At 28.2% G+C, this 13,451-nt stretch overlaps 2 protein-coding genes and 1 long non-coding RNA gene across 4 annotated transcripts in view; 2 read left to right on the forward strand and 1 right to left on the reverse strand.

Moving 5' to 3' along the window:
- Window positions 1–6,756, forward strand: part of LOC102680546 (43 kDa receptor-associated protein of the synapse homolog) — an 8,257-nt gene extending 1,501 nt beyond the window's left edge. The window contains exons 2-11 of the mRNA XM_006623937.2: window positions 713–1,074; window positions 1,649–1,865; window positions 2,355–2,506; window positions 3,306–3,452; window positions 4,828–4,987; window positions 5,058–5,258; window positions 5,345–5,443; window positions 5,554–5,745; window positions 5,881–6,080; window positions 6,173–6,756. Of these exons, the coding sequence (XP_006624000.1) occupies window positions 1,037–1,074; window positions 1,649–1,865; window positions 2,355–2,506; window positions 3,306–3,452; window positions 4,828–4,987; window positions 5,058–5,258; window positions 5,345–5,443; window positions 5,554–5,745; window positions 5,881–6,080; window positions 6,173–6,380 (1,614 nt within the window). The 5' untranslated portion in view covers window positions 713–1,036 and the 3' untranslated portion in view covers window positions 6,381–6,756. The remainder of the gene's footprint in view (window positions 1–712; window positions 1,075–1,648; window positions 1,866–2,354; window positions 2,507–3,305; window positions 3,453–4,827; window positions 4,988–5,057; window positions 5,259–5,344; window positions 5,444–5,553; window positions 5,746–5,880; window positions 6,081–6,172) is intronic.
- A 352-nt stretch (window positions 6,757–7,108) lies between these two features.
- Window positions 7,109–10,830, forward strand: LOC102681172 (protein PAT1 homolog 1). Of its 2 annotated transcripts, none has more exons than XM_006623941.2 (9): window positions 7,109–7,254; window positions 7,902–8,096; window positions 8,178–8,601; window positions 8,703–8,806; window positions 8,880–9,376; window positions 9,490–9,703; window positions 9,784–9,987; window positions 10,140–10,403; window positions 10,497–10,830. In XM_006623941.2, exons 1-9 carry the CDS (start codon window positions 7,216–7,218, stop codon window positions 10,752–10,754), a joined length of 2,199 nt encoding a protein of 732 aa, XP_006624004.1. In that variant the 5' UTR covers window positions 7,109–7,215; the 3' UTR covers window positions 10,755–10,830. The 2 variants fall into 2 exon arrangements, with proteins under 2 accessions (XP_006624004.1, XP_031370191.1); XM_031514331.1 differs by lacking the exon at window positions 7,109–7,254 and adding an exon at window positions 7,462–7,616.
- The window catches only part of LOC102681101, an 11,496-nt gene continuing 6,738 nt past the window's right edge, over window positions 8,694–13,451 (reverse strand). The window contains exons 3-4 of the long non-coding RNA XR_004151613.1: window positions 8,878–8,997; window positions 8,694–8,804 (exon numbers count right to left, since the gene is read on the reverse strand). This is a non-coding gene — a long non-coding RNA (uncharacterized LOC102681101). The remainder of the gene's footprint in view (window positions 8,805–8,877; window positions 8,998–13,451) is intronic.

The following is a 13,451-nucleotide window of genomic DNA, read 5'->3' on the forward strand; positions in this document are numbered from 1 at the left end:
ATAGTTCATGTTCATAAAATTCAATAGCGCATGCGAATATTTGTATATTCTGTTATTACATCATAAATTATAGAATGTTATATATTTAACAATAATCAGATTTAATAGTAAAAGAATAAGACGAACGCTCAAAACTTCCAAATACAAAGAGTCAAATATAATATAATAATGTATAAAAATCACAAAAGATATCATTCGATCAAAAAGGATTTGGTGAGATTCTATAAAGATAATCATATTGAAAATAAATTATCGAAATGTTAATTATTTATCAATTGATATTCGGTTTCTTCTTTACGTACGATTCAAATCCCGATATTCGTGGTCCAATTCTTCTCGTTTAAATCTTTTTTTGTTTCCTTCCTTTTTTCCTTCCTTTTTCATTCCTTCAATTTGTTTTCCTTTCTTTTCTATTTTAATTTCATTTCCTTGTCGTTTGCAGAAACTCTTCTCGTTTTTCGACTAATTTTTAAAAATTAAAAAACTAAACTCTGACAATGCTCAATTAAAAGCAAGTACAAAACTTCACAAAAACAAAAACTATTTTTTTCTGCAAATATAAATATAATAGTTGATACACAAAAAAAATTCTATCCAAATGCACAGTGTGACGCTAAAAAAAGCTACCTCAATATTGTATTATCTTCTTTTTGATTGCATATATCGTATTTAACAAGTTAGATTCCCGATTTCACGATTTCTTTTGCAATAGGTTCATGATTTGCAGATAAAAAATCATATTAGTTGATTAATTGGTGAGAAAACAAATCGTATCTTCTTTCTTGAATTGTAATTCGAATTTAAAAGATTGACAGAGTTAAAAACAACTAACTAATGACACATCGAGTGTCGATTCGATTTAAGAAGAAGGATATGTATCATATCGAAGTAACAAGTTGCAAGCATTGTAGAAACAATGCCTCTGCTGACGAGGGAAGTTGAGTTTAAACTTTGGCGAATCGACATGCTGTTGTGGGAATACTGGAACACACATTCCAAAGGACGTAGAAAGTAACGAAGAAAAGAAGACACAATCATGTCATGGGAATCAATCTCTTCGAGAGATTATCTCGGGTAAGTATCGAATAAAATAAAATAGTGATTTATTCGGTTTTAATAGACGTGAATTCTCGGATTGCGCGAGAATCACCGAAACGGGAAAGGAAACGAAATGGGAGGGGCAACTGTCGCGGTGCCATAATACTCGGAGATAACTTGGTATATAGGTCAGAAAAAGAGGTTACAGATGCCTCGCCCACTATGAGCACACAGGTCGTTCGTTTCGAATTGAGAATTCCGCAATCGAATTTTCGCATCTTTTTGTTTGATCGCAATAACCGCCACCATTCTTGTAATCTATTTAGGAAAGAAAAGAATGTTTTCATAATCTAATATTTCGTTCGATATACAATAACAAACTGACACGAATATAATAAAAATATATAAAAAATATATATAAAATAAAAAATACAGTTCTATATATTATTGATTTGAAAATATAAAAAATAAAGAAAAAACAGGAATTGAAAATGCTCGATCTTTTTTCGTGTGTCTTTTCGCAAGTCCACGAATCGAAAAATATGTAATCATGAAATATGTAATAATACGCGATTGAACAATCGTTGAACGTACCATTGGAAATTTACAGCGGGGCGGCCAGTCATCAACTCTCCGCGACTGCTCTTCTGGGTAGTCCAGATGGATCGCGGCATCCGCTAGATGTATGTGAATTCACCGAAGAGGACTATCGGCATCAGAATTCCAATGAAAACACTCATTACCAGAACGGCAGGTCCGGCTCTGGTCTATGGGAATGTCTAATAGGTTGCAGACGTCGTTTAGACCAACATATGGCTCGAAGACGGGTAAAAATTTAATTTTTTATAACGATTCGCAATTTCGACGCTCGAATTATCTCTTCCTTTTCTTCGGTCACGGTCATTGCCGAGAATGGGATCATGGCGCGTATAAGATGCACGCGACTATGATTGCAAGTCACGCTATGTATAAAATCAATTTTTATATTTACTTACACTCTTGAATTTTTGCGATACAATGTAGTCGACACAAGTAAAAAAAAAAAAAAAAATGAAAAAGAGATAAATCAAGAAAGGAAAACTTTTTGATTGATCGTTTGACTTAAACGTCAATCATGCTAGCTCTATTATTTTTATTCGACGTTTAATTAGTCTGTTCTTTCCATTATCGTCGAGATTGACCTTCGTGCTATTTATGTTACACAGGATCGAGTGATCTTAAACCGATGGAAGAAGTTCAAGGCCGAATCGATACAACCTCCTTCATTATCGTTTTAACTGATAGACGCGTGTATCTATATTCTCTATTTTTTTCAGGTGGAACAAGGCTTGAAGTTATATCGCGCTCATAAACAACAAGCTGCTGTTCGTAAATGGAGAGGTGCTTTAAAGAATATCAGACAACGAGAAGATAAATTCGCCCTTCTCGGCTATCTGTATCAAGCCTACATGGATTGGGGAAAGTATAGGTATGTAATCAGAATTACTTCGATACTTTTGTTTTTGAATTCTTGTCCAAATGCTTGTCTTTTCTTCGTATTCGCTACCTAAATGCTTTTTCCAAATCGAAATAACTTTTCATTTCAAGTAACTAGTTTTTAATCAAAAAAAATGAAGGTGGAGAAAATAATATGACATCAATAAAAAAAATGAGGAGGAACGAAAAATGAAATGCATAAAGAGATGAAGCGATGAAAAAAAGAAGCGAAAGAAAAAAAAAAAAGAAGAAAGACACGAGATGGTTTGTTTCGCCGAAAGGCACTGATTGTCCAGACTATTCAACCCACTTCAATGCTATGGAGAGGCACTGTCAACCTCGTAACTTAAACTACGAACAGGAAGAGAAAAAAGCTTAATAAAGAGATTATAACCAAGAGATAATATTTAATTAGCGAGACACATCATACTTGAAAGGTGAAAGGTTCGAAGATTCTTGACACCGTAAAGAAGCTTTTTCTTTTTTTTTTTCTTTTTTTTTTTTTTCTCCCTAAAAAACGAGTAACGAACCACTAACAAACCAACATGTTCGTTATTACTCGCAGATATTCATTGTGCTCATTCATGTGTGAAAGAGTATTTGATACACTTCGATCTTTCACCATTTCCTATTTTTATTTCGTTTCTTTTAATCGTTAAAAGTTTCAACGAAACTTTCAACTTTAATCAAGTTCGTCGCTCGACTTATTCTCGCTTTCGACAACAACTTGTTATTGATAACAAATAAATGAACAAATGTAATCTATTAAAAAAACCATATATCTTTTTCAGAGATAGCATCGATTTTGGACACAAACAGTTATGCATTTCCGAAGAATTGGATTCGCCAAACATGCGGGCAGAAGCCTATTTAAATCTGGCGAGGGCACATGAAAGATTGGGCGCATTAGATAGGGCTTTGGACTATGCGAGACACAGGTAAAAATATCTATCATTTTTTCTTATTATTATAATGGTAATTATAATGATACGTTAAATTATATTGGCTTTTTTATTACATTATTCATATGTCTCAGCTAATTTGATTATTTCGAATAATTGCTAAACGATATATTTTATAGGAAAAAATTATAGGAAATAGAATTTGAGTGAAATTTCGAGAAATACATCTTATAACCTACATGTTTTTTTTGTGAATAGAGACATTTCCCAGATTTCAAAATTACTTTGATTTTTTTAAATAGAAAAATCTATTTTTTATATTGTAAATCATTAAAATATTACATTCGAAATAAAAATATTATATATCAATCTTCGTTAAGTTTAAAATGCATCATTATCTTTAATTTAATAATTAATAAGATTAATTAATAAGATTAATAAAATAATTTTATCTCTAAAAGCTAAAGTAGATGCTTTAAAAATAGTAATTCAATTTTAATACGATGCATTCAAGTGTCATTTTGTTAAAATTATTATGTTTTATTAAAAACTTTTATAACAAAAATAATTATTTTTTCTTTTTCTTTTTTCACAAAATGTTTCATTTGCGAATAAAGCAATATTTATTTGTTAAATAAATATATGTTAATTTAAAAAATATATTATTGGTTACAAAACATTAAACAAATTGATCATTAATGACAATAGAGTGAATAATTAATATACGATGAGATATATTCAATAATAAATAAGATAATTAGATCATATTTTTCATTGAAGATTTGATAGGATAAAAATAAGTATTGAAATTATATCATGTTGAAGTTATATCAAAGGAGCATTAATTCAAGCATTTAGTTTAACTTAGAAATAATAAATATATATTAAAAATTATTTTGTTAATATTTAACTATTTTGACTATTAAGATTAAAATGCATGAAGATCAATTTTTACTGAAATGATATTTTAAGAAATGATATTTTAATTTATAATATAAAGAAAATTCTATTTAAAAAAATCAAGATGATCTTGAAATCTTTAAAACACTTTCATTTACAAAAAAATCATAATTTTATGAGATATGTTCCTCAAAACTATTTAAATTTCATATCTTAAAATTTTCATAAAATTATATAGCAGCTATTTAACTTCTATATCTTAAAATTTTCATGAAATTATATAGCAGTTTCGAGATCATCAAATTAATTGAGATATATACAAATAATTTATATACATGACTTATATACTTTATATACAAATAATTTGTATACGGATAAAATATGCATTTATCAAATTATCCGATTCAAATTATTTTCAATTGATTTTTGATTTTCGAATTTCATATTTATTGCTCGATTTAATTCAATTGAATAAAACTATGAATGAATTATTTAATATGTTGTTTCATAGCTTATACAATGAATGCGATCAATGTGCGACTGCTGGATTGGTTCATTTGACCGTAGGCAGAGTTCACTTGGAATTAGCAGGATTTTGTAAAGCTTTAGAAGCTTTTCAAAGAGCTCATAAAATTGCTCATTCGATTCAAGACCCGTCATTGGAATTGCAGGTAAGATTTTAAAGATTCAATCTCATTCAGATATAGATAATTGTTGTTTCATATTGTTTTCGATCCATAGGTATACGTAGGTTTATCGGAGCTATTCTGCAGATTACACGATGCTGATAAGAGCGCTAGGTATGCGGCTAGAGCTTACGACCTCTCGAGAAGCTTGCAACTGGGCGACTTAAATTCCCGACATCATAGAGCAGCTCTTCTTCAAATGGCAGCGGCACTCCGGAAAAAAGGAGAACTCGGTGACGCCCACGATTACTGTTCGGTAGGCAGTAACTTTCTTTCTACAACCCCCATATTCAACTGTCACGTATCCACTTGGACCTGTTTATTTTGATCGGGAACTCGCAGGAGGCAACACGATTATCGTTAGTTTCTGGAGATCAAGCTAGTTATGCTAGGAGTATACGAATAATGGGAGATATTTATAGAAAAAAGTCCGATATAAACGTAAGTATATAAAAAGGATAAAAATTAGATGGACAAATTCTTATTCATATAAAAAATGAAATAAAGATGTAAGATATAATTGTGTGATTACATTATTGTTTCGTTCGTAGAAAGCATTTCGACAGTATGAAAGTGCGATGGGATCTGCGGCAGCGACCGGAGACCGTCTTTGTCAAATGGAAGCTATGGACGGCGCAGCGAGATGTCTTGAGGCCCTTCGATTACAACATAAAATATGCAATTGTCGTCCTCTTGAATTCAATACTAGGCTGCTCGAAGTAGCTGGATCAGTTGGTGCGAAGGTAAGAAATCTTATATTTTAATTTCTAATTTAATTTTGACTAACAATTAGATCCTAATAATCTTCGCTGTTTTTTCTATTTGTTCTATTCATCCTCTCCTCTTCCTCCTCTCTCTCTCTTTTCTTTGAAATGTAGTTCCTGGTACGAACGGTGAGATCAAGGCTTTCGCGTATTTATGGTTCTCTTGGAGATGAGGAACAAAAAACTCATCATGAAAGATTAGCTACGGCAATGGAAGAAGATTTAGAATTGCGATGTGGTAGTTGTAACGAGCCTTTTGGCCTTGAAACCGATTCTTTGGAAGCATTACCTTGTTCTCACATATTACATGCCAGGTAAAGTGAATTCAAAAATATAACATGTTTTTTTCATTTTTTTTTTTTCGAATTGCTTTTATTATTTGCATTATATTATATACAATTTATAGGTGTGCATACGACATTTTAAAAAAACGTGACAAAAAGAAGAAACGTTTGTGTCCCGACTGTCACAAATCCGTTAGTTCACGATTGTACCTGCATTGCGAAGATCCTCATGGCATGAATACTTTGAATCACAGTTCCTTGAGTCTGGCATCACTGAGAGCCAGCAGTTTAGCCACGTTGGACGACTGTCACGCTACTAGCAGTGTTTAAATATAATAATATCCGTTACATCAATTTACTTATTTACTTATGTACTTAGGATTTTGTTTACTTAGAATTTTTTGAGCAATATGTTCTTTCTAATGATCACTACTAATATTTCACATATGAATGTAAACAAAGCAAATGCAAGCACGACCAGTTGTATCTTAAAGCTGATGCAATTGTGCACATTAGCTTAATTTCAAATATTTTTTTTAGAATATAAGAGATATCAAGCTTGCGTGCAGTCTGCCAATTAAGCGATTAGACATGAATATTACTTAATGCGTGAATTGTTTAACATTTAAATTAGAATGAAAAAATTTAAAAAATATTAGCACAATATCAAAAGACTTGATGGCAATAAAAATGCACATTCAATTCATTCGTCTTTTCTCATCATTTTTCCCTTTTTTATCATTAAATGATTTTCTTGTTATTATAAATATCTAAATATTATACAATTTATTTTTTTAATATAATATAATGCATGCACATAAAATAGTGTATGTCAATACTTTTCAATAATATTAATACATTAAGATATTCTTATTCTTATTGATTTAAATGAAAAAAAAAGCTATTTGATACATGTAATTAAAAAAATAGTAACATTTTAAATATTTTAAGTGTAATTAATGTAATCCTTGAAATAATTTAATTGTAATTAGAGCTTCGAAATATTAAATAGTAAATATGCTATATATAAGCTTTTTAAAGAAACGACTGCGACATCTAGAATACAGTTATGAATTCACATAGTGAACCGCCATGACAGCTGATGCATTTCGTATCGCTTGACGTTTGATCAGAACATGTCATTTTGCACATTTAATTTCGACAAATGGCAGACTTCTTTTTCGGTTTCGATACGTCGCTTGCAGTAAGTAAGCAAGTTCCTCTTGGGATTATTTTTTCTTTTCATCTCTGTTTAAAAATAATGAAAAATAACACGATAAGATTAAGAGATTGTGCATGATTTTAACCAAGAGTCGCGTCGTGGTTTCATCAGAAATATAACAAATTATAAACTGTCCAATGCAATCCAATGCTAATACGAATAATTTATTCATTTTACATAGATTGGCAAAGATTATTTAGCGAATACTTTATATCTTATATTCTATTATTTTTTTTTTACGCATATATAGTTCTTAAAATACATAGTATGTATCATTACCATTTCCAGTCGTTATGGAGATACATACATCGCATAACCTCGTCAATGTTTTAATCTCTTCAAAGGTCATTAATACTGCTATTTTTGTATTAATTATTATTTTTCTTTTACAAGCTTGTTTTATTTTAATTTTTTCTTAATTTTTTTTCCCATAATTTTGTTTTATTTTAGTTTTCTATTAGATGTTCTAACAAAATAAAGAAAGCGAATGATCATTGTATAGTTTGCTATTATCTTTGTATCAAAATTTTTTACTTATCACTCAATTTTATCAATACAAAATATTATTTTAATAATATTTCTTTTTCATTTACTATTTTTATATATATTATTTTTTATGATTTATATAGAATAGCAGTTTAGAAGATGGTCTCGAATGTCCCTTTGAAGAAGATGATCTTGGAGAAGAGGAAGAATATGATGCTTTGAATGATGAAACTTTTGGCTCTGAAGCTACTATTGGCGATTGGGAAAAAGATCATGAAAAACTTGCAGAAATTACAGAATCCAATCGCCCTCATAATCAGAATACTTTAAGCAAAAAAGTAAATAGATTTATTATATTTTTTTTTTTATTTATAATCATTTATACCTGATTTATAAAAAAATTATGATTATTGTTACAGAATGTAACCAATTTAGACATTGAAGATAATTTATCCCATTTGGTATTAGATGAAAAAGAAGGTATTGTTCCACGTCCTGGAGTATGGGATAGTCCTTCCAATTTAGTCCTTCCTAAACCTCGACCACCTTTGACTTTATCACCAGCTATAACAAATGTATGCACAGTGGAACAATTAGAAAAGGGATTAATTGCAAATAGACAACCATCTAGATTAAATAAACCTACTCAAACACAACAACCGCAACAACAACAACAACAACAACAACAACAACAGAAATCTGATGGATCACTTTTGTTTGAATCTTTGTCTGCACCACCGCGCTTCCCGCCAGGATTGGGTATACCTCCACATCCTGTTGTTTTACCAACAAACATGAGATTTCCTCATCCTCAATTTTTACAGCATCCTAGATTATTAGCCAGTAAGTATATGAAAAATTAAATTTCATCATTGATAAATTAAGATAATATAAATCTAAATTCACATTATTTTCTTTTGAAATCAATATATTTATTTTTACAGATCAAACTGGAAATGTACTGAGATATCCTATTGCAGCACATTTGATGTTACCACATACTGCTCAAAGACAACCAATTCATGGTTCATTTTGTAATAATTTTCCTGTAAGTTTTAATAATTAATTGTATATAAATATTTCTAAAAAATATTTTATTAAAATTAATCATATTGTTACAGCAACCATCGCTTTCGAATTTATGTCCACCTCCATTTTTACGAGCAGATCATAGTATGATACCTCCTTTCTCTAGCAATCAGACCAGTCATCAACAACAGCAACATTCTTTTCCGCATTCTGGAAATCAAAGAAATCAAAATAGAGCTTTTCATCATGGGGAACAACAAGGAAATCACCAACCATTTTTTAAGAACAATCAACATCATCGTAATCATGATCGAAATAATCAACGACATTATCATTATAATCATCACTGTCAAGGAATAAATGGAATCATCGGATCAGGAGAATATGATGAATATGCCGGTCTCATGAGTACTCGGGAAAAACAGTGGTTAATTAATATTCAATTATTGCAACTTAATACAAATGAACCGTATGTTGATGATTATTATTACATCGTTTTCTGCGATAGAAGAAATAGGCAATGTATAAATCAAGAGCAAAAAGATAAAAAACACAATAACAATAATAATAATTATCATAGAGATTCCAGGTAAATCTTTCTCTTATTTTCTTTCTTTTCTTCTTTTTCTCAATTTATTTATTTTTTTTTCTGCTTAAATTCCTGATAAAATAAATAATCATTATTATTACATTTGTTTTCAGAGATCGAGAACAACCACATCATGTACTTTCAAAATCCATATATACACCAACACAATTTGAAAATTCTTTGGGAAAATTACAGTTTGCTAGTGTTATTGCACCACGTAAAGTTATTGATATGGATGTTGTACCAAATAGTGATCCTCAATTAGCTACTCAAATACAACAAAAAGATACAAAGCGAACAAGACAATTGTTACTCGAAATTGAAAGGGTATTAATTTTTTTCTTATTTTTAACAAAACGTTCGATTTATCTATAAACATTCTATTACATGAATAATATTATTTTCAGTTATATATAATTCAATTAAAACTTGAAGATTTGCATAATCCTTTGGCTCTACTTAGCGAGCAACAACAAAATCAAGAAGAAGAAAATGAAACAAATAATATTAAAAAAGGTAGCTCAGATATAATAAATATGATATTATCAGCTTTTCTTCAATTGATACAAGATGATAAATTAGCGAGCATACTAAGTATTCGAAAAGGAAAGGTAAGTGAAAATAAAATACACATCTTTATAAGAAATAAAATATATATATATATATATATACATACATACATAATACATAATACATAAATGCATAAAAAAAAAAAGAAAGAAAATTATTATATCGATCATTCGAATATTATTGTTTATCGCAGACGCTGTTGTTAAGGTTCTTACCATATTTAAATATAACGGACCATCGTAATCAATTAGAAGAATTATGGAACGCGATATTTCGAGGATTAGCTATTATAGGTCGTAGAGATTCTCACCTCTTGATAAGCCTGTATTCGGAATTTCAACGATGGTTCGATACCGTGCAAAACTTCAATACAATATTTCGATTAGCTCGATCGCTATCTGACTCTGCTAATCAACCTATCAAGAACAACAGTTTAGCTTTTGCTTTAACGAACAAGGTTTGTTTAAAATTATTTTATTGTTATTAAATTTTTTAATATTTTATTTTTCTTTTTACATCGATTTCAACATTTAAACGCTTTTCTGTTTAGTTTGGTGTATCTGTAATTGCTTCGATGTTTGAACAAGCAGAAAAATTATATCCCACGGATGATTCTTTATCTTCGGAATGGTCATCTTTCATAGCAAACATCATTGAAATAATTGGTGAAACTCCACCCTGTGTCGCACCTTGTCGACCGATTGCTGCAAATACGCTCAATCAGCATTTGAATCGACTATCTCATTTAAAATGCGGGAGATATACAAATCTGGAACTTCTATTAACTGATGCCAATCCTTCTCGATAGTTAAACGTTATTAGATATTTTTTTGCCATTTCTTTAAACCTGCTTTTTATAATCATTGATTGAACGACAAATTACATTGAAAAAGAGACGTAAATATTTTAATACTTTATATCATTAAGATTAATCAAATATTTTCTGCATATGATTAAATATAGTAATTGATACTCAAGTTTCACATAGTAAACATATATCTTTTATGTTTTAACACAATATTATATCAATCGTCTGATTTATTATGTCAAAAGTAATATGATATTGATTAATAATCTGTATAATATTTACAATTGTTATAGTTTGTTTACAATTTCTTTTTTTGTTTTGTTTTTTTATTCTAAATATATCACGTAAAGCAGGTATTATATTCATTGGATAAACTGTACATCTTATTTTATGCCCTCTATTCGTCGTTATTTCTCTAACTTTTCTAGTTTTTGTATAATATTTTTATTACAATCTCATTAAACAGAAACATACATAATTCAATTTCTAGACATTTTAATATTGTCTTTTACGATTTTGCAAAGTTTTGCAATCTTATGTGCATGTAATTTGTTCTCTAAAAATTTTGCTTAAACTTGAATTATTAATATTCATCATTAATCAAATTTACTTCAGAATATATATGAAAACATATCTATAATTGTATATCGATGTTTTTATATACAAAATATTTTTCATTTTCTTTCTATTATTTTTTTTTTTTATTTTCTTTTTCTATTATCGATTTAATGATTTTTGATTTATTTTTTTCGATGACGAATGGAGAGGGAAAAGTGATAATTTTCATAGTTCGTTTCAGACTAAAGCATATTTCTATTAAATAAATGACAATGAATATCCATAAATTTATAAAAAAAAAAAAGATAGATTACGTTAAAATATAAGTTATTAATTTCATTTAAGATTTTGAATAGGATAAAATGTTATTAAAAGTCAACTATTTGTTAAACAAGATTAATTATATAATACTTAATTAATCTTTACGTAAAAATAATTATAATATAAAAATAACATTGTTCATCCATATCTTTAAAAACCGAAAGAGCGCAAGAATCATATATGCAATAATTATATAAGTTTCTATAAGTTTCTATATGAGAAACAAAAATATTGCAATGTTTTTGTGTAACAATTAGCGAATTAAAAACTTTCATCGATAAAGTTATAATGTGAACATTGCAGACATATAAATTCAATGATTTCATTTTATCTGTTATTTGTTTGCAAATTTGTTTCACAATGTCTGTTCAATCATTTGGTGTATATTTTAAGAGCAGGATTATTATTGAATAAAATGTTGCATACTTACTATGAATGAAATAGTCACAAAGATATCAAGTAGTGAGTGCATGGAATGCGATTTACAATATACTACTACACGGCCTTTGGTGCACAGTATGAACGTTTACTTTTTATTGCAGTATACATTTATAAACTCATATGTACATTTAGCTTGTACATAGAGCGATGAATGAATATATTTTATAATCGGATGCGAAAAAGAGAATTTATTTTTTGCCTCCGTAATATAGCATTAGATCATTTTTGCAAGAATAAAAAAGGGTAAAAAGAAATTATAAAAATGATAAAAAAAGATAGATCATGTTATTTTTCAATATCAATATATATTGATATATTGATCATGAAATCGAAAATTTAATTCGATTTCTGAATCATAGATTTAATTTTAATTAATAATAATAATTTAAATTACGTGTATATTGCGTTGTATCGAAATTCAACGCTAATACTCTTTTTTTATTACATAAAATCATAATTTTAAATATTGCGAATTACTTTCCCTTACTTTAAGAGATATTTAATAAAACAGCTTTTAGGTTTCATAAATTTTTACGTAGTAATTTTTTGGTAAATCTTATATTTATATATTGATTAACATAATACAATATGATATAGAAATGTGATGTAAAACATAAGCACTGTCATTTATGTTGCAAACCAAGGTTAGTTGAAATTTCATAAGAAATCAAATGTCTTTATCATTTGTAAAATAATGATCGAATGATAATTAAACTAAAGCGAGTACTTTTCAATTCTTTACTCTGGGATGAAAAATATTTGTTGAGACTGTACAAATTTTTTAATCTTTGAAATTAAATTGTATTATAAAGTTTAATTCGCATTATCCCTTACATATAATCTTGCGAAATATGTTATCTTTTTATCCTAATTACATGCGTCCATATAATATCGCGTTGTATACTGTAAAACAATAAAACGTCGATGTATTTTTTATTTTTTATTTTATTAAAAGCAATTTAGAATGCATACAATATTAAATAGGAAGATCGTTAACGCATAACGTATATGCGTAGATTTTTTGTGTGTATATACAATCGTAAATTTTTAATTTTTTTTTTTTTTTTTCTTAAAATCAAATACGGGAATAATTTTATGTATATAAAAAATAAAATACATAAAATATATAATAGCTGATATTATAAATAGTTGATATATTATATGAAATAGTATTTCAATTTCTTTTTATATAGTACAAATATTTAAATATAAATATAATTAAATATTTAATAATAATAATTAAATATAATTAAATATAAATATAATAAAAATTTCATGAGAAAAAGAAAAAAAAATAGATGAACTAGAAAAAAAATATTTCATAAGATAGATTGAATCAATTAAAAAAACACTTTTCATCTTTTATTAAAAATATAT

This window comes from Apis dorsata, unplaced genomic scaffold (genome assembly GCF_000469605.1).
Source record: "Apis dorsata unplaced genomic scaffold, Apis dorsata 1.3 scaffold_980, whole genome shotgun sequence".
Classification (NCBI taxonomy): Eukaryota; Metazoa; Arthropoda; class Insecta; order Hymenoptera; family Apidae; genus Apis; species Apis dorsata.

Coding starts and splice junctions, on each gene's coding strand:
- LOC102681172 (XM_031514331.1), top strand. CDS start 7,566: ATGGAGATACATACATCGCATAACCTCGTCAATGTTTTAATCTCTTCA. Junction 8,602..8,702: donor GCATCCTAGATTATTAGCCA/GTAAGTATATGA, acceptor TTATTTTTACAG/ATCAAACTGGAAATGTACTG. Junction 10,404..10,496: donor CTTTTGCTTTAACGAACAAG/GTTTGTTTAAAA, acceptor TTTTCTGTTTAG/TTTGGTGTATCTGTAATTGC.